This window comes from Megalops cyprinoides, chromosome 6 (assembly GCF_013368585.1).
Source record: "Megalops cyprinoides isolate fMegCyp1 chromosome 6, fMegCyp1.pri, whole genome shotgun sequence".
Classification (NCBI taxonomy): Eukaryota; Metazoa; Chordata; class Actinopteri; order Elopiformes; family Megalopidae; genus Megalops; species Megalops cyprinoides.
The window spans coordinates 10,563,998-10,584,950 of record NC_050588.1 but is presented as its reverse complement, the minus strand read 5'-3'; the positions used below and the strand labels follow the sequence as shown (position 1 = coordinate 10,584,950).

The 20,953-nt window shown below is 45.4% G+C and overlaps 1 protein-coding gene across 2 annotated transcripts in view; it reads left to right on the top strand.

Moving 5' to 3' along the window:
* LOC118779088 (S-adenosylhomocysteine hydrolase-like protein 1) overlaps positions 1–19,576 on the top strand; it is a 39,629-nt gene extending 20,053 nt beyond the window's left edge. For both annotated transcript variants that reach the window (XM_036530972.1, XM_036530973.1), the window contains exons 2-17: positions 3,010–3,121; positions 3,797–3,940; positions 7,741–7,841; positions 8,388–8,490; positions 10,581–10,675; positions 11,175–11,281; positions 12,060–12,176; positions 12,823–12,886; positions 13,292–13,380; positions 14,171–14,241; positions 14,562–14,656; positions 15,124–15,222; positions 15,733–15,801; positions 17,553–17,631; positions 17,983–18,103; positions 18,432–19,576. In XM_036530972.1, the coding sequence (XP_036386865.1) occupies positions 3,010–3,121; positions 3,797–3,940; positions 7,741–7,841; positions 8,388–8,490; positions 10,581–10,675; positions 11,175–11,281; positions 12,060–12,176; positions 12,823–12,886; positions 13,292–13,380; positions 14,171–14,241; positions 14,562–14,656; positions 15,124–15,222; positions 15,733–15,801; positions 17,553–17,631; positions 17,983–18,103; positions 18,432–18,438 (1,473 nt within the window). In that variant the 3' untranslated portion in view covers positions 18,439–19,576. The remainder of the gene's footprint in view (positions 1–3,009; positions 3,122–3,796; positions 3,941–7,740; positions 7,842–8,387; positions 8,491–10,580; positions 10,676–11,174; positions 11,282–12,059; positions 12,177–12,822; positions 12,887–13,291; positions 13,381–14,170; positions 14,242–14,561; positions 14,657–15,123; positions 15,223–15,732; positions 15,802–17,552; positions 17,632–17,982; positions 18,104–18,431) is intronic.
* Positions 19,577–20,953: the final 1,377 nt, after the last annotated feature.

Here is a 20,953-nt window from a genome sequence, read left to right as displayed (position 1 = left end):
AATGTTTGCCTCAACAATGCAGGGCGAGGAAATGGATTTATTCTTTGGTATGCACCCACCTTGCACTGCACCACATCTCAGTATGGTGGTGGTTTGTTTCCGGTCAGAAAGTGAGGTACTTGGTATCAGTGTGGAAGCATTGGCTGCTGTGAATTCCGGTTCAATCTTGCACTATGACCCCATCAGAGCAGCTCAGAGAGAAGGAGGCCTTTACCCGACAGTGACGGATGTATGAGGTATTCTCACAGATGAAAACCTTCTCATATTGAACTGAAGTCAAAATCATCCCCTCAATCTACCACGTCAATGCAAAACAACTGAAGGTTTTATTGAGAGGTTGTGTTATTAAAGACAACATAAATGGTTACACTTTGGAGGACAAGGATTTGCTTTGTGGTTCTAACAAAGTAGTGTCTAACAGAGACACTCATACCGTGCATGGGACGTGACTGAAGTTCGGCGCCCAATTTGTGAGCAACCATTAGTGAAAGTCAGCATTAATCAGGACTTTTAAAAATCGGGATTAAAAGTATCTAACCAAGCGCTGGCCAGGATTGAAATCAAGTCCTTTAATGTACTGAGCTAAAGGTAGCACTTACACAGTAAGTCTTTGTTTGGCTCTTAACAAATAAAAACTCATGGTTTTTAACTTTTAACTAACACGTCACCACGTTATGTCAGTCCTTCCCATGGTCCCCCATGTTGAATTTAACAGGTTCATCTCCATACAAATGGCTTTAATGATTGGCTGGACCGTCCCACACACCTCTGCAATAAGGTCTTCAACTGGGCAGGGCAGAGTGTTTTCAGGTTGCCGTGCGACAGACGTCTGGGCCCGTGGTGCTGTGGGGTAGAGTTGCGTAAGATCTCCAGGAGCTAATCGGCTTACAGGGGACGGTTAATATTTTTAGGGATGCGAACATAAGCGGCTGTTTGGCAAAACGCTAATACCCACAACAACAGCTCTACTATGTCCTGGCTCCCAGGCTTTCTCATTCATTAGTTCATTTGAGGTCCCTCTTTGCTGGCGTTGGAGGAGGTTACTGAAAGTTTAAGGAAAACAACTCACAGTTTATGAATAATAGCCCAGATTGTTGAGGCAATTTATGCCATGTGTGTTCCTTGCTGAAATCTCGTTTCACACAGAAATGATAATAACCCCTCCAGTAGTGACAGCTGGCAAGCTACAAACAGTAGATGCGGAAAACAGCTGGTTTTATGTTAAAAGCCACCTCTGATATAATCGAAAAGATTTAATGTAAGCCAATATCCATTTTGCAATTAACATCAGTTATTTGCTCAACGGCACCGTAGTTCTGAAACGTCAGACCCAATGAAGTGAAAAGGAATGAGCTGTGGATGGGCGGAGACCTTGATAATCGTGCAGACCAGTCAAAAATGGATTCAGGACAATTATCAGGTTGAAGGGAAGTTGTCTGGCTGCTACTAGTTTCCGATCTGGTTAATGGAATGTTTCCTGCCATGGATTAGAAGAGTCTTCCTGTTGTTTCTCTCTCTCTCTCTCTCTCTCTCTCTCTGGTTTAGCGTGCACTAATCCAGGTGCTTTGCTCAGACCTGCAGCAGTGCCATAGCGCTGCCTTAGCCCGTGCCCTTTAATTGATCTCATTTAAACCCTTCTGTTCGTCCTTTTACTTTCAAAACCTCAGAGTGACTGCCGGGAAAGAAGTGTGGGGCACATTGACTTGATAGTCTCTTGCCTTGCTTCATATTCTAGTTCAGACTGTACAGTACATGTATATATTTCAAATTCAGCTGACTCATTTGTGCTCTTAATTAACGAGGCTATTCATATCTCACATCCTGATTAATATTGCCGGTGTTCTATATTTTGGCGCTTGATGAAGAGATGAATAATAAATCTTGTATCTAGGAAATCCTGGATTCTATGCGATCTCGCTTTCAGGGCCTGAGAACAGCATACATTTCGTACAAGCAGGCTTATTCTGAACATCAGCGAGAACCAACCGAAGAGCTTCAATAATTCATGGCAGGAGAAAGAGAGGGTATTAAAAATAGAAGACAGCAAACTGCCTCCATATTTCACGTGCGGACGCGCGGGTTTAAGCGCAAAACGAGCGGAGCGAACCCGGAGCCTCTCCTCTCCCGAGTTGAATGCGAATAGGAGGGAATGTATGAGGCGTTTGAGTAAGCAGTTTGGACAGAAAAGCGCGCCTTCCCACAGGGCACTGAACCGGAGAGCCAGAAATAGACTTCCAAGACGCTGCTCCCTAAGAGAGGAAAGCCACAGCCTTCAGCCCCCCGGTAGATGAGATGAGACCTCCCCGCGGAGGGATGAAGGAGTAATTGTGATTCCCGCTCCCTTCTTTTTTTAAACAACTTGTAACATATAATGTGTCTGAAATCCTAAAATCCTTTTTGAATTGGGTAGCCGTCTACAGTGAGCGCAATAATCCATGCTGTTGTTGTTCTCATAGGCGCCGTTGACCTTACAGTTGAGGGCAAGTTTTTTTCCCCGTTCAAAGAACAGCTGTCTTTTTGGTAAATACACATTCTATTTTCGGTCCGTTGAAAAAATAAAATGAAAAGAGAAAGAGGACACTCTTTCCTTAGCACGATTCCCCCATACTCCAGTGAAGGCAGTGTGCAGCATGCCTGGGGAAGCATCCACAGTGCAACACTTTCATAACATAGTGGTGCTTAACAAACAGAAGATATTAAGACAATAAAACATCAGCTGTTTTCTGCTGCAGGGTGAATGCAGTGTAGTCTGCAGTCCAGAGCTACTGAGCCGTTTACATGAATTAAACATTCAGAGTATGTTTCATGTGACTATTTTGTGAAAGCTGTTCATTTTGGTCCCAGTGATTTTGCTTGTGCACACGACTATTTTGGGTCGTTTGATCTGTCAATCACTTACAGCTGAAAACATGTCCTCCCTTTTGGTCTCACTGTGGGCGTGTCACTCTGGTCTCGTTGTGGGTGTGTCACTCTTGTCTCATCATGAGTGTGTCCCTCATCTGTCCACAGCAAATCCAGTTTGTGGAGGACAAGCAGGAGTTCAGCAGGTTCCCCACCAAGGCGGGGCGCCGGTCCCTGTCCCGCTCCATCTCCCAGTCCTCCACAGACAGCTATAGCTCAGGTATGTAAACCCTATCACCCCTACCCCCATAATTCAGACACAGATTTTGCATGTTTCTGACTTCCAGCTGTTCACTCATTTCACTCATGGGTTTCCATGTTATTTCCCTGTTAAAAGACTCATAGTGTGCTGGTGTCAGCAGGAGTCAAGGGCATTGCTGGGCTTTTTGTGTGAAAGTGACTAAAGTGACCTGGATAGTCTGTGACCCCTCAATATTTCCCTCCAACACTGCCTCCACACTGACACTTTTTTCCATTGACTGATTTCACTGTATGTTTAACTAACATGTAACATCTGATACTGTTTTGGAGCTTTAAGATGAATTTCTGGTTGTTGAGTCTATTGCTCGCGTAGGACAAGCTAGCTGGCTTATGATAAAGTCACACTTTACTCCACCCTACACAACTTGACAACGCTATCATTTCATGTACTTGAGAGAGGGCTGTTTGTTCCACCATCATCTAGAGGGCAGCGGTGCGGCAGAGTGGGCGTTGTGTAGGATGCACAGTTTACAGCATTACAAGTAACCTTGCATAAGGACACTTGCAACGCAGCGATACAGGCAAACAACAAAAAAAACACGAAATGGCTCTTAGTGCTGGAAGTATGAAGTGTGGCTGTGTTTAAACTGAATCTGAATGATAACGCTTCCCCACCTACACACACCCCCTACAGCTGCCTCCTACACTGACAGCTCGGATGATGAGACCTCCCCCAGGGACAAGACCCAGGTCAACTCCAAGGGCACCAGTGATTTCTGCGTGAAGAACATCAAGCAGGCAGAGTTCGGCCGCCGTGAGATCGAGATCGCTGAGCAAGGTGCGTGGTGGTGGGTTGAATAAGGGCGTGTAAGGGTGTGCGTGTGTGTGTGTGTGTGTGTGTGTGGGTTAGCTCTCTCCGAGCTACTCCGAGGGTCAGCGGTTTGAGACCACTGCACAGCTTCATGGCACATCCCCAGGGTTGAAATGACACATTGTTTCAAAACTGAAACTGTAGTGGGCACAGCAGTGCCTTTCCAACTAAAGGTGTAGATTGTTTGGTGTTTTGTTTGCCTCTTTGAATCCTGTGTGCCGTGTGTGTGTGTGTGTGTGTGTGTGTGTGTGTGTGTGTGTGTGTGTGTGTGTTTGTGTGCATGAATGCGTGCGGGTGAGTGCATGCCTGTTTATATGTGTGTGTAATGTTTCACTGACCTTCTCCGGAGGTCATTGGGTCATACCCTCTGCAACAGCTCCAGTCCTCCCCCCAGAACCCTCAGGAGCCCAGCAGCCGGCCCTGTACTCCTGTGCCGGAGTAATGGAGCCTAATCTGGGACATGTGGAGATAGAGCGACAGAAACACATACAGAAAAACGCTGTCTTGTTGCTCAGTAGAGCAGATTGCTGGAAGGCTACAGTGCCAGAGGGGTGCGTTTCATCAGACCTGCAATGCAGACGCAAACACATAAATCCCACAGGTCCCCAGAAGCCCGTTCTCCACCTGCCGTACTCTCCAAAGTGTAATTGCGCTCAGTTTGACACTGACAGATATGCATCTGTGGAGAGAAAGAAAGGCGTAAATAAGGAAACTGCTCGATAAAGGGCACCTAGCGGATTGTTTCAGAATGGAATACCCAAGGGAAGCTGTTTGGATGCACCAAGGATTTATAAAGGATCTGTGAGGGCCATTTATCTGTGCGCTTGCTAGGTCCAAGTAAAATATCTCTGTATGAAAAATGTACTCCACGGAGCGTGTTTTTTTTACATAAACGTTTTCCTTTCAAACTCCAGTTAGCTACACACTCAGATATGAATTTTAGTGGATACTAATGATTGCTTTTGTTTTGTTTTGGGAAACCACCCCAGGTGTCCCTTGGCGGGTGTGGGCCGCGGCGTGCGCTGATGCAGGTTCGCACAGGCCATCTGATCCTTCTGCAGCAAGACAGCCCTCTGCGTCGGTTTCGAAGGCCATAAATTAGCACGGCATCTAATTCACACGCTCTCACCGATGCGGGCTGGCTCGCACTAATCAGTGCTAAATGTTCAAATGAGTCACATCAGCTGCGGGGCGCAGCGATGCCCTGCCCAGGTCCTGCCAGCTAATACCTGCGCAGGGGTTCCGGGGTTCGCCGCTGTTCTCCTGTGGTGCAGGACAAAGGGGCAGACTCCTGCCTAATGGCCTCCGCCATAATGTGCAGCCTAACGAACGCTGGCTCATTTCACTGCCTTGGCAGCCTGTGTGGTTTATGATTGTAGATGGCAGCTACTCCCCAGCTCATGCTTTTTTAGGATATTCTTCTTTGCATTCTCGAGGGTTTAGTTGATACGTGACAGAAACTTTTTTTGCAGCAGGCGCCGGCCGGTATTTGATGTTGGCCTTGACATCGGGCCTTGACGAATGGCAGTGTATTTGTACAGTTTTTTAAAAATGAATTGTACATCCAGGCACCGCACAGGGTCGTGAAGCTGCTACGGTACAGCGTTAGCCCTGTAACACGTTTGGGCTCCTCACGTTGAGGCCTTTGCTACCTTTGCTACACTGTGCCCGTGGCGACCTGCCGCAGGAGATATGACACACATCCTTTGACCTTGACCGGTGCCAGCCCCGGTTGGGCCAAAACAAAAGTCCCGTCTCTAATCGGGGAGATAAGGTGTTGCGGAACACGGCGTGATGTTGACACCGAACACACGGCATTCTGATGCCACCCCGCCACTGAACCCACCGCAAGAACCGCGTCAGACCTAATCGCCGCATCCCCGATAGCCTAAATTACAAGACTCCCACCCCGCTTGACAGATTCGATGCGAGGAGTCAGCCGAGGTTATTTTCAGCCCACTTCCTGGATGTGTTCCGCCTAAATGTTCCCTGACTTCAACACAGTTGCGAAAATTTGGTCCCTTGCCAAGTTCCCAGCACAAGTGGGTGTAATGCGGTTGATAGACAGGGTGAGTGGGAAGCTGAGAGGGAGGTAGTCAGTGCTGTAAATGCTCATAGGCTCATGGAGTGTGCTCAGTGGGGCAAGCTAAGCTAAGCGAGTGTCCTCAGTGCTGTGAGTGGGCGGTGAGTGTTCCGTGGTCTTCTGTGCTTGGAGAATGTAACACAGCAGCAGTTAATACTGAGGATAGGAAGCAGCCCATCTCTGTTATGCCATCCTGTATCAACAAGCCATAAGCTTACTTTGCCCAGTGCTTGTTTTTTACTCTCCTCTACCCACCCCCTCCCCTCCCAAAACTCCCTCATCCACCTGCTATTGCTTTGGGGAGTGTAATTTCCTGCTTGCTTGTTTTCTTTGGGTTTGGTATTACCTCTGGTTCAGGGCTGCTCAGTTCAGGTCCCGGAGGGTCACAGTTCAGCAGGTTTTCTTGCTCTCTTTTTAAATCGCTAACAGTCTCAGGTTTGTGGAAGGGAGAAACTAAATTGTCTCTATCAATGCCCTGATTGGCTGAATCAGGGCCAGTCAGGTTAAGCGCCTGGCTGGGGTGAAGGTCTGCACACAGCTGACTTGAACAGCTCTGCTCTAGTTTTCACCCCTCACTACAGTTAGGCGTCTGACTACAGCCGAATACAGTGTCTTACAGAGTTGCTAAACCATGAAAACAGCACAATGACTACTGAGAAAAGCAAGCAATAATAATTAAGTCACAGCAATGGTACGAACAACAGTAGTAATAATATTAATGACTTTGGCAACAGTAATGGCAACTAAACTCTTATAAGGACAATTTGATGCCCTATTTTCAGCTCCAGTTGTCCATTAACTGTCCCTCCGGCTTTGGAATGCTGCCACATACTATGCTGTGAGCAAGTATGTGTGAGTCTCCCCTCGTGAGAGAAGCAATTTTTCTTTCTCAGGCATTTCTTTGAATTGGGGGACGGATAACTTAAATTTGGTAAAATGATGATGCCTTGGTTTGGGGGGGTTTGTCACATTGTAGGAGAAAGAGGAGTTCTGTCACCAGCACAGCCATCTAAAAAGTGACCCCATGGCCGTTGTTCTTCTGGCAACTGTAAATTTCCATAATGGCCGTTCCCTGTGGAGAGGTTGTGGTCACTGAGCCTGCGCTTGGCCAGGATCTGGCTCTGCTTTGTATCTCTGACAACAGTATCTGAGTGAGTGGTCATTTGTCAGGGCCCAGTGACACTCAAGTTTGCTTTGTATTTTAGCTTCTCTGTCCCGGTATTCCAAACAGGAGTTTGTGGTTTGTTTAATAAATTGGTTTATTTGCATTAGTGTTTTGTTAGCAGAGCTGCTCTCAGCCTGGTGTGCTATACTGAGTTAGTAAAGGTTATTTGGTTAGTAAGCCTCAGGACCGGTTGACTGAAGGGACTAGACTCCTTTGGGTTTTACTGCTTTCTCTCCATCTCTCTCCCTCACTCTCTTGGGAAAAGTGCAAGTCTGATGGGGCTTTTTGGATCTTTGTTTCACCAATGGAAGCATGCTGAAGTGAAAGGGGCCATTATGTTTGACTGTGCTGATTTTGCTTTTGTTGGGTGTATGTAAGTGTGTGTTTGTTTTTCATTATTATTTGGATATCTTGTTTTCAGTTTTTTTTTTTTTGTTTGTTTCTCCTCCCTGTTCATTAACACTCTTTGCGATAGCCATCCAGTGAAGAGCTCTTAAAAGTCAAGTCTCCCTCCCACAGATATGTCCGCGCTGATCTCCCTCAGGAAGAGAGCCCAGGGGGAGAAGCCATTAGCCGGGGCCAAGATCGTGGGCTGCACTCACATCACAGCCCAGACTGCTGTAAGTCCGCCGCGGAACGCCTCTCAGCTCCATTCTGCTGTTCCGCTGCCATTCTGCATCGAGAAAATATACATCTATCTGCGGCTGGTGCACCTTTCAGTTTCCGTTTTGTGCTCAGAACACGCCGTCAGTGTGTGCTGTTAGCGGCATGGGTTAATTTTAGGGTCAGTTTTCATCATTTGCTGCACTTTCTTTTTAAATGCTTTGAATGTGTGGATGCAGCTGATGTCTGATTGTGTGAAAACACTGAATATTGAGTCCATATCAGCCGCTCTTTCGACATTGTTTATCCATTCTGTGGAACCTCAGTGTGGTTTGCCCTGAGTAAAGAATTTAAGTAAACATTACTCTACAGTTTGTTACACATCGCAAGTTCTTTTGCACAAAGTAGTAAAAAATGTTGAACATGAAATGAGAAGAAAAACAGGGACACTCGGTCGACGTCCTTACGCAAATGAAGGACAGAACGCATTCTGGTCGGATTGGACAGAAGCCTACGTCTGTCCATCTGTGTCTCGGTCTGATCGTCCATCTGTCTGTCTGCAGGTCCTGATCGAGACGCTGGTAGCTCTTGGCGCTCAGTGTCGCTGGACGGCCTGTAATATCTACTCCACCCAGAACGAGGTGGCTGCCGCCCTGTCTGAGGCAGGTAAGGGACCAATCGCCAAAAGCCCTGTTGTTTCCAATCTGATGGAGAAAAAGCTCAACAGTTTAACAGCCAGTGGGTCTGTGTCAGTGGTTTGAACGTTATTTGCAATGTTTTATGAAAGCCTGTTGAATGGTGCTGCACTGTCTTTCCTCTTGAATTCGTTGTGTGCTTTTTAAAATGTCAAAGTGTCCATTAAAAATTCTGCTTATTGTCAGGCCCCCAAAATGCCGGTTTGGCTGAGATTTCAGTAAATTACATCACAAAGTTGAACACGCTCCATCGGCGTTTTCCAGAGACAGACTGTGTGTTTCCTGAGCAGTTAACTCTTTGCTGTCCACAGCCTGTTTGGAATCATTGGATTTGAAACATATTGTATGAAAAACCCCTAATGAATTAGCATAGCCCTGTTTTTCTGCCTTCTTAATTTTTTTTTTTTTACAAAAAATAAAATCTGATTTAACTTATTCTAGTATAATTTGCCACAGCTTACTATATAATTGCCAGATTCATATAAAATAATAAAATACAAATTTATCAGAATGTAGCAGGATTTTGACAGAGCCTCACCAGCCAACCAGCCTTACTGCTGGTTCTGACCAGGCCTTGCTGGAGTGCAGTTTGTCCGGTGGCGCGAGTCGACGGGTAGCGTGAAATCGCGGAGTGGTGCGATCACCGCCGTCCCTGTCGCGTCTTCTACACTGATTGGATCCTGTGGGGCCCGTTTATCACCCGTGCGTTTACAGCGCTGTTCTGAAAAGGAGCCTTGGAGAGGCCTGGAGAGAGAGAGAGAGTGCCCGTGAGGGCCTTGTGCGCTGCGGTGTCTCTGCAGCGCTGCGCTAATGTAATAAGAGCTGTCCGCTCTGGCTTTGGCGGCGCGTGACAGAACAGGGCTGGCGTGCGCAGACAGAGCCTCTAAAAGCACTCTCTGTCATTCTTGTCACAAAACCGAGGGCAGTCATTTTGATAATGGGCGCCTTTACATAAGCCCAATTTCCCATGCACAGTTTCCGAAGGCTGATCTTTCTCTGCATCAGTTTCCAATAAAAATGTTTTAGGGGCGCTGATATTAAGGTTGATGAAGTGGGTGGGGGGCGGGGGGGAGGCATGTTGCATCAGTTGGAGGCAAGTGCATCAGTCTTTTCACCAGTCTGAGGAGAAACTGTCCCAGAAGCCTAATGCAATGCCTCCTAAACCCTCCTAAACTCCTCAAACTTCAAACAGCAGAGAAGCCATGTTCCCCCTTCACCGGAGATATAGAGAGGAGCATTCCTCACCCTGCCTTGTCTTGAAACTGAAGCGTTTGGTTGCGTAACTGTAATACCTGAAGGCACAGAGGAGGGTTTGTTCGGCCCGGCGTGATTTGTTTGGACAGTTGCACGAGCCCAGATGCCTGGTCCTAAGCCGCTGGTCATGATATTAATACGGCTTTAGCGCAGATTAAATGGAAATGGAGTACATTGTGTTCGACCGTGAGCGGTCTTTTGTAGAACGGTGGTATCTCCACAAATGAGGCCGGTGTAATGTGACATCTTCATAGATTAAGGATGAAGTCTTAGAGGGCTTAATAAGATTTTTCCATGCAGTTGTAATCTTAGGATGATCTCTTCCTTATTTCTGAAGGCTGAAGGCAGAAACTTGCTAGTGTTTGAGGTGGTATTTTGCTTGTCTGGTTTCATTCGTGACCAGCTGTTTCAAAGATTGTTCCTCGTTCCCTGCGCTTGTGGCAAACTGCCTGGCACTGACTATTACTTTACTAGGCAACAATAAATGACAACAGTAACTACCATGTGGAGCTTTTGTATGATTCTATGACCACAATGACAAAAGGTCATGTTCAGAGCCACAGCTGTACATCCAGTACTTGACTTCAGTTGCTCTGGTAAAGATCCAGCTTTGTAAATAGGATATTGAGAATGATTACACAGAAAAATAACAGAAATATGAAAACGCCCCGATAGTGGAAATGAAATACCAAAAAGGTCATATTTATTATGTTGAATAGAAACATTTATCGGTGCATGTGTCTAGTGGAGGTGGATGGATGTACTGCAGGATTCTGGGTAACAGGGTGTGTGATGGCGGTCCCACAGGGGTGTCCGTTTTCGCCTGGAAGGGGGAGTCAGAGGACGACTTCTGGTGGTGCATCGACCGCTGTGTCAACATGGAGGGCTGGCAGCCCAACATGGTACGATTCACACTCTCTCTCCCTCTCTCATACCCTCATAACACAATGTCTGCAATCCATACACTGATGCTGGAGTTGCGTGTGTCCGTGGCTGCAGTTGTCATCATACTGTCTTTTTGATCATTTGAGCAATCCTTTGTCCAAATTCCCAACTCCACCACTGGTCTCTATAGCCATTTCAGTGCTGACCATTGTTACGAAACCATGTTCATCCATTTTTGTAATGGCTTACAACCTAGACCAAGGTTTGATATATCAACAGGGAAATTCAACCACTGAATCACTGACTAATGTGATAATGGGCTGATTCTACTGTATATAATTCGCAAGATGAATCACAATTTACAAGTTTGAAATAAAACTGTCAAGGATGTTTACGTGACGCACTGCTCTTTATACCCCAGCTTTAACCCTGGTGTCATTGCATTGTAAAGATGCCGCTGCACCACGTGTCTCTTGTAGAGTTTGACTTGGGTTACGGTTGCTCTGTTCTCACCAGATCCTTGACGACGGCGGGGACCTGACCCACTGGGTGTACAAGAAGTATCCCAACGTCTTCAAGAAGATCCGGGGCATCGTGGAGGAGAGCGTCACAGGGGTGCACAGGTGATTTTTTGGACAGAAAATAAGACCAAAATGAGAGAACCTAATATGGTGTTGGCAGCGAGTCTATGGCTACAGTGTGCAGAGAATCCATAGGTGTGCAATTAAGCAGTGAGGTCTTACAGCAACATAGCTACAGTCCAGTGGGTGTGCCTGGGATCACAGACAGATTCGGAGGAGTGGATTTGAGCCCCCGAGGCCTTACAGCTATCACGTTTCATACAGTATTGTTCAGAGTAGACAGTAAGTTACTGATTGTTTACATAAATAGCAATCAGCTATACAGACCACTACATTCAGTCTTTTGCTCCTGGTTTCTGTTCAGCTGTTATTTACAGTGACCCTTTGTTGGATTGTCATAAGTGCAGCTACAGACAAAGTAATATAATTAGTCTTGCTGGCAAAAGGTAGTTCTCATGTCTCACTTCCTGTTCACCTGTCAATCACCTTGACTTTTCATTGCTTTTCAGCCATTGCTTCACACCCATGAACAGTGTAGCAATCATAAGATTGCAGAACCATTTGAGATGGTGAATAGAATACTTTTGAACTGAACCGTTTGGGTGTGATTGGATCTGCATCTGAGGATTTCTCAGAGGGACTGGTTTGCATTAGAGTCTAAGAATGTGTCTTTCATTTGCTCAAAACTGGACGAGGTGGTTTCACCTCAGGTCAAGTATACAGTGAGATGCACCAAGCGCCCAACCACCTCAGGCCCTAGACAGGGAGAGAATGAAGGAACTGACCTCCCTCTGTACTCTACACTAATGTGCATTCACAGGTTGTACCAGCTGTCCAAGGCCGGGAAGCTTTGTGTCCCAGCCATGAATGTCAACGACTCTGTCACCAAGCAGAAGTTTGACAACCTCTACTGCTGTAGGGAGTCCATCCTGGACGGGTGAGGGAATGTGGAGTCTCATTTGCGGCCAAAATGTACCATCCGCCGTCACCAACAAGACGCATGCAGATCACACCTAATCAGAGTAGAGCCGTCAGTCTACCCAAGTAGAGTTGTAATAAAAAAAATAACATGCAATGTCAAATAGAAAGACTGGTTAGATGAGTTCTTCAGATTGTTACACCTTTTATGGTTGGCAGATTATTTTAACAAACATCAATGTTTAACAGACATTTTGAAAGAAGAGAGAAAGCCTTTGAGTAAAGGACTACAGCAACAAGGATTTGTTTGTCTTGCTAGTGTCAGTAACTGTGCTATTTTCTGTAACAGTCCACATTTTTTTCTTACAAAGGACATTTGCAGAGTACTAAGGAAGGCATTTGAAAAGACTTACACTTCCTCATGAACATTTTAGATATTTTCTTCTAAATGTAATCTTCTAATTCTAAGTTCCACTGCACTGGATTCATTTCACACTGTACAGAGGGGATACCATTGGTCTCATTTTCTCAACCTGCTAATGACATGGTTACTGTGTCTATATTATAGCATTGATTTGCTGCTGAAGTGCTCATGTGTGAATTTTATCATGTTTGCATCAGTCAAGGCACTGTCCTCTGATTGTCATTTCTCGTCCCTCCTCTAGTTTGAAGAGGACCACTGACGTGATGTTTGGCGGAAAGCAAGTGGTGGTTTGCGGTTATGGAGAGGTGAGGGGATTTTATCTGTCCCAGCTCAGATTATTGGGTGGACTACTTTTAATCCTAGACTCTTACTGGTGTTGAACCTGTAAGAGTCAAACCCAAATCAAATCCGTTATAGGGGAAAAAACCCTCTCCCTGTGCCTTTATGATTCAGTCACTTGGGAGACAGTCTTATCCAGAGGGACTCACAAAACAGTGGCAGAAAAGAGCATCTAATACAGTTGCATGACTAGCAGTATATAGAGAAAAAGCCAGACCACATCCGAACATGTGGAAATCTGTCACACAGCACAGTAATAACCAGTGCCAATAGCCATGTGGAAAAATGACACACTGATATAATAACACAGTGCAAGGATAACCCCCATCATTCCCTGCTCCTTGTTGAGTCTGCTGTGGTTGGTGCCGCAGGTGGGAAAAGGTTGCTGCGCAGCCCTGAAGGCCCTGGGTGCCATCGTCTACATCACGGAGATCGACCCCATCTGCGCTCTGCAGGCCTGGTAAGCAACAGGAAGGAGGAAGTGCCCTGCAAGACACACACGATGAGGAAACACCTGTCTGACAGGAAGTAGACTGTATCACCTCTCCTTTAGGGGAAAAGTGTTCAGGTCCCTCCCTAGTTGAATATCCTCAAAAGTCACATGTTTCCAGTGTGTTTCAGCCTGTGCTGGCTCAAGTGTATTGAGTCATGGTTTAGTCGGTATTCAGTGATAACTCAATATAAATATAAATCCTTAGTAGTAACTCAGCCTCTGTCTGTGTAAAAAAAAATATATATATATATAATAATGGAGATTTCAGTAAGAATTTTTGAGACATTGTAGTGCTCTCCATATTTATTTATACACCTGAATAAATTGGGATGAAGTGAAAAATATTGTACAACTTTTTCTGCTCTTATATGTATTACACTATGATGTTTATTATACTGTCATCTGAGTAGCATTGCACAGAGCAGTCACAACTATGTATTATTGTTCACAACTTATTTATTCAGGTATATGAATAAATATGAAAGACACTGTGTAAATTAAACACATTCAGGGTAAGCATCCCTCTCTAGAGAGCTTGTTACTTAGTTCTCTCCATCAAGATCTCTGTAAAAACTGCACCTGGACTAATCAAGCGTAATAAGGGACCCAGTTTGTTTAAGGTTCCAGTGCAGACCTCTGAGTGGTCCCTGTGCAACCCTCAGAGGCGGCCCTTTAAAATAATCATGTACAGAAGCATTACCTCTTAGGGAAGCTCCTTGATGGTTTGGTCATTAACCCCTCCTCTGCTCTCCCACAGCATGGACGGTTTCAGAGTGGTCAAGCTGAACGAGGTCATTCGCCAGGTGGACGTCATCATCACCTGCACAGGTAATCCCGCAACTCCCAGAGGCGGACCGCGGCGGCTTTCATAATCACTTAAAAGGCCCGTTTGATCCCAATGGATGCGTGCTTTGCAGCCCCCCCCCTGGCCAAAACAGCGGGCAGAATCAATGTTTGGATTAAATGCAGCGCCTAATCACTCTCAAAATGGCACGGCGTTGTTTGTTTTCATGCCACCGTTTTGCCGCCCTTTCCCGGGCCTGTGCGAGTGGGGACGCGTAAGCGGCTTAAAGTTCACTCTCAGAAAGGACCAAATATTTGACTCAGGGTGAAAGGAGGACTGAGGTTTCTCTGCCGTTGGCCCACAGGGAATAAAAACGTGGTGACCAGGGACCAGCTGGACCGGATGAAGAACGGCTGCATCGTGTGTAACATGGGCCACTCCAACACCGAGATCGATGTGGTGAGGGGATGTTTCCCTTGTAGATGTCCTCAAATAGACCACCTTTAGTGTGATGTACGAAGCGCTGAGTCTGTGAGATGTGGCCTCTAAAGAGTGGTGTGTGTGTGCATGTGTGTGTGTGTTTGAAGTGTCTCTGTGATTGAGAGATCTTAAGAGGCATGTGTCTGTGACAGCCCTCATTGAATGTGAGCATCTGGGGTGTGTGTGTATATGTGTGTGTATATGTGTGTGTGTATGTGTGTGTGTGTGTGTGTGTGTGTGTGTGTGTGTGTGTGTGTGTATGTGTGTGTGTGTGTGTGTGTGTGTGTGTGTGTGTAAGACAGGTGCCTCAGTGTGTGTATGCATGCTCTTTTGTATGGAGGTGTGTCAGTTTGTGAGTGTACCTCTCTTTTCATACATGCATGCATGCTGTCTGTATGTCATCATTCTGCTCTTATCCTCCTGACCTCCCTGACCCCTCCCTCCAGGCCAGTCTGCGGACCCCAGAGCTCACCTGGGAGAGGGTGCGCTCGCAGGTTGACCACGTCATCTGGCCGGATGGCAAGAGGGTGGTCCTGCTGGCAGAGGTATGAAAGCCCCCCCTTAAAATCTCTTACAAGAGAGAAGAGTGCTCACAAGAGAGAAGAGTGCAACCACACATTGCCTAAACATGTACCTACATTCTACATGGCCCAGCACATTTTATTTTGGGAATTGAAACAACTGTCTAATTAAGGGTCATGTTTGAAACAGCACAACGTGGTGGTCTCTTGCAGAGGGTTTCAGTTATAATGTGATTGTGTGCTTTTTTTTAGTAAATATTAAATTAACTCATTGGTATAGTTTTAGCTGTAATCAAAATTAGTTCTATTAAAAACAGTTGATTAAAAATAGTGCACAAACACAGTATTAAAGACATGGGAATGGCTGTTAAAGAAATCTCTGAAAGCTTCCACGCGTACACACCTTGAGCAACCAAGGTTTAAGTAGTAGAAAGATGGACACATTCCCCAGGGTGTAAGTGCTGTGCATAACAGAGGCTGCATTCACGTTGCATTGGTGTACAGTATGTCGCCATGACAGTTTCTCTCCCACAGGGTCGTCTTCTGAACCTGAGTTGCTCCACCGTGCCCACGTTCGTCCTGTCAATCACAGCCACAACACAGGTGAGTTGGCCACGCCCCCTCCGTTTGCTCCTGACGAATAGAAGGCCATCTGATGGCACCAGGCCCCTTCCCTTCTTTCCTGGTCGCAGCCGTTCCGTTGGCTGATAAGGGGGATGTCCTTGACCTGGAAACAGCAGAGATTCTAATAATAAAAACGCCTGGGGAAACCGATATTGAGGGCTTGTCAGAAACCAGCATGTCTCGTTGGGATAACCGGCAGACGGAACACACCGGAAATAGCCAGAATGAGAATCTTTCCTGTGTGCCTGGACGCGTCCTTTTGGCCACCGATTTGGTCCCGGTCCTGGCCCAAGCACGGGTCACTCACAGGACACGACAGGAGCACAGTGTGTTGGTAAATGCCCTGTGCTATGAACAGGAAATGTGTCAGGATGGCAGTGTGGTGTAGTAGTAAGGAGCAGGGCTTATAATCAAAAGGATGGTTTGATTCCCTGCTGGGGCATTGCTGTTGTACCCTTGGACAAGGTACATAATTCATAATTGCCTCAGAAGAAATCCAGCTGTATAAATGGATGAAATTGTCTGCTAAGTGACAGTAATACAATGTAATGTAGGACGGATCAATGGATCCGCTAAACCAGTAAAAATTGAAGGGTAGTACAGGCTACAGTTATAGAAAGGAGGAAGTGAGAAAAGGGCCTGATGAGCTTTCTCCCAGTAATGCCAGCACTCTGTGAAGTTGGCGGGGGGGGGAAGGTGGGCATGGGTCCCAGTGCTGTGGAGCAGATGTTGTTGTCACCTGGTGGAGTGTGTTTAAATCCAGCCTACACTTCAAAGTGAAGGAGCTCCTAAGTGCCCTGTTAAGAGGTACCAGTGGGCTGCTAACTGGCTCTGTTCTAGGTGTTTCCATTCTAGAATTCTCTGTAAGTGTTGGCCCTGCCTCCAGCTCTGTCTGGTAAATTCCTGTAACTAAAGCACTTCTCAGGGTTCCCACATCCTCATCTGAATTCACACAGCAGCTGACTTCTGTCATACACAAAGTTAAAGATTGAGGTGCTACAACTAAACTTATAGTTTATTCTTCTGGGTTTTACCAAATTGGCCTCTCAAATGTGATGATAGTTGCTCCTCTCACTGCTTTGGCAGTGAAATTCTGTGAGGAGGCATTTCAAAACAGCTGTAAATACTTTGTTATAATGTATGTTCTCTACATTGTATCAATGTCTGTGCATTTGTGATGTGGCACTCCATGTCAGCATTTTCGTAGCGCGTATCTAAAACGCTTCACTTGTTATTCCTTGTTCAAAAAATACACTGCTCAAGGAATGTGGTTGTGAGCACCACAAGTACTACAGATTGAGTTTTTCCTTTTTAGGACTCAATTCTTCCTCTTGGACACAATTGCAGAATATTTAGGGGAGCGCAGCAGAAGTAGAAAAGAGGATTTGGGGGTTGTGTTCTCTGTGATATCTTTTCACAGGGGAAAGCGCGTGGGGGATGCGTTCCTGAGATCCTCACAAACGGGGAAATCTGCAAAGGCTGCACTGCAGCGATAATGGACTTATGGATATTTGTTCCCAACGCAAAGAAGCCCATGTTTAATGTAATGTAATAATGCAATAAACGGTGTAATGTGTGACAGTGCAGGCATTGACGCAGAAGCACTGTGATGTGGGGATAGGAAGTAGGGCTTGGTGCGACTGTTCAAAACCACAAAGAGCAAATCTGTGACCTCGCCTTTGTAAATATGCAGTGAAGTCCACAGGGTTGATAATGCTCTGTCTCTGCAGGCCCTGGCTCTTATCGAGCTCTACAATGCGCCAGAGGGACGCTATAAGCAGGACGTCTATCTGCTGCCCAAAAAGATGGGTAAGGCCTTGCTCTGTTCGAAATCTCATAGATTTATCTAATTGCCTGAAGAGTTTGGGTTCTTTTGTAGCCCTGTACTTTTGTTATGTTGCATAATTATGTAGCCACTGCAGACTGCAGAAACTGACATAATCTGTTGAGGAGTGACACCTAGTGTTTTCATATAGGATTGCATTTTTCACACTGAGAATGGCAGGCTGTTGGTGATGTTGATTTGAAAGGAGGCATTTTTGTTTATTTTTCTTTGTGAAAAGAAATAAGGTTTATTTTTCTGGAATGTGTGTGTTTGCGTGTGTGTGTGTGCGTGTGCGTGCGTGTGTTTGCGTGTGTGTGTTTGCGTGTGTGCTACAGATGAGTACGTCGCCAGCTTGCACCTGCCCACCTTTGATGCCCATCTGACAGAGCTGTCAGATGAGCAGGCCAAGTACCTGGGCCTGAACAAGAATGGACCCTTCAAGCCCAACTACTACAGGTACCAGTGTTGAAATGGCCACTTACATATCACAAGAACTTTGAGGGTTTAACAGTTACTTTCACACTAAGGACTGATTTACCTCCAGCCATTGCAAAGTGTCTGCTAATACTGTCTGTCAGCTGTATGGCAGTTTTATATCAGCACTAAGGCTCTATGACTGTGTATGAAAAACTAAACGTACAGTGTATTTACACAGGATTTATCCACATATTGAGTGGAATTTGAGCAAACGTATTGTTACAAGGGTTATAGGAAGTAAAGGAAAGACTTTTCAATCATGCAAGATACAGTTGTGTAATCCACTTCCTGTTTTTTGTATTCACAGATACTAATTTTTGCAAATGGACCACAATGCCATGCCACACTCCAGACAGGGAGAAAGCCTGGACTACCCTGAGAGAGTACTTTTTTATGAGATACTTCCTAATAGAAATGATAATTTTAGGAAAAAAAGCTAATTCCCTAGAGCTGAATATCTTATCTGTTTCACTTGCGCTTTTGTAAATGAAGTAAATGGCCTTCAGTTTGTCAGACAAGTTACCGCGTACATGCGCACACCCTCACCCCTGACACCCCTGCAGTCAAACTGACGTGTACAGCCACCGCGATTAGCAAACGTCAGTCACGCGCTAAACCTCAGCCTCCCTCTCTCCTTCTCCTCCAGATTTCTGTTTTTTTACTAATCTTCCCGCTTCTCTTTGAATTTTTTTAATCTTACAAAGGTGATTATTTGCTAACAGTCCCGAAGAGGTGCCAAATGATAGGGGGTAGCGTGGGGGGTGGGGTCGTGATTAGATAATTTGCTTTCTGCTTTTGAAGTCTGCACTTTCATCTCCAAAAATACATTCCATGGGTTGCTGGGGGTGGGGTGCCAGTCTGGGAACGGCACCTTCGATCACAAACCTTGTACGTTCTCCAAAATGTTCCATTCCAAAGCTTATTTACCAAAATTAGACAACTTTTCACCTTGTTGGTCTGTGGATTCATCTACATGGGTAATCTCTTCCTTACAGTTCCGTAGGCTGTATAAAATGCTGGTCCATCAAGAATACAGATGAGCACATCTTAATTGTTTGATCAGTTCTCTGCATTTCTCAGTGAACTGATCCTAGACTGATCAGTCGTGTTTAAGCAAAAGAATGTGTTAAGAAGCACCAGGGAGAAAAAGTGCTGAAATACTTTGTATGTACAAAATACTTAGTCAAGTGGAGGCTTGTTTCCACCCAGGGATAGCCTGCTCCAGGCAACCACTGAAGTACATCTAAAAAAAGTTGCCTCATATGTGCTTTTCATTTTCCATGATCTTCTGGTTACTACAGTTCCAAACCAGGAATACAAGTAAATTCCTTTTGCATAGCAGTAAGAGCCATTTCAGATTTTACTGGTGCCGGCTCTCAGAAAAGATTATACTGATGTAATGAGTATAAAGCCAATATACACAAAACCATCAGGTCTCATGGTTCATACTAAGGCAATAAATATGAAAAAACACCAGCAAATGGCGTTGGCTCTTAAAGTGTAGCCGGTAGGACCTGGAGCGGCTCAGACAGTTATGCAGTGGGAGTTTTACAGTTGGCCGTTTCTGATCGGAAGAGCAGTGTTAGAGCTGGAACTGCCGTTCTCCAGGCACCACCCCTAGGAAGCCTCTATGTAGTGATGCTGTCTGTTATAGGTTAATAGACCGAAATGTATTGTAAATTTTTAAGTACAGTGTATACTCCTAATCATCGCAGAGAATGTTTTTTATGTCTTAGTTGTGAATTTTCCTTGCCCTTAATGTTCTGAATCACCGTGCTGTCCTTCAACGGGTCCCGTGCGTCCAAACCCACCTGTGTTTGTCTGCCACACTATGAAGACTTGTCTCGCATACATAACGCATGCTTGCTTTAAGTATTGTTTAAAGATGAAAATATACAAAAACATATATATTTTAGTCCTTTTATGTTTATTGCTGTGAATGGATTTTGGGGGGAATGATTGATGTTGTACATTCAGACACAGAAGTTCAGAAGTAAGGAGAAAGTGAGTTTTGTGAAAGGGAGAGTGAGACTGCTCTCTCTGTGAAGGCAGAGCTGGGGCCCACAACCCATTCTGGGGTAAAAAGAACCGCTGGGCTAGCTGGCAGCCAGTGACCTAACAGCACTAAGACCCGTGAGCTGTTATCCACAGCACAGCTACTCAGCTGCAGGATCAAGTCGATTGTAGTTCTGTTGTAGAAGTGTCAGCTTATGTTTCTGGACTGGTTTAATTTCCTCAGACTGTGAGGGGATTTAGTGAGACTCTCTTGGTCTGGTGAAATTTAAAGATGCCTGTGGGTGGTTTCAAGATATGAAAGTCGACACTTTATAGTGATCTTGACACATATGTCTGCTTGATGCGTGAAATTCATTCTGTGTCCTTTGCAAAACAAAAAAAAAGCAATATGTTGATGTGTGAACATAAGCTCAGGACTAGTTTTTGGTCGGACAAACATTGTGACCAAAGATGGTGGATCGTCAAGGTATGTCACTTGCATTTAATTTCATCATAAATAATCAATAATCAATTAATGTATCAAGTTATTTGTTAGTGCATGCTTGCATTTGTATTGTCTCAAAGCACTAGACTAAGTGTTCCTTTCCCAGCCATGAAAAAGAAAACACACTGGTACAGAAATATGTGAAAGCCTGCAGTTTAAAATATCCATCAGTTTGCTACAGAAGTCACAAGGCTGCTTGATAACTGGGGGGATGGCCACCATTGGTGGATTATTGTAGCCGACAGGTGGGGTCCTCCCATCCAGCAGTGGCTTGGGGAGGAACATCACATTTCATGTCACATTTTACTCTGGTGTGGCTAACCCTACAG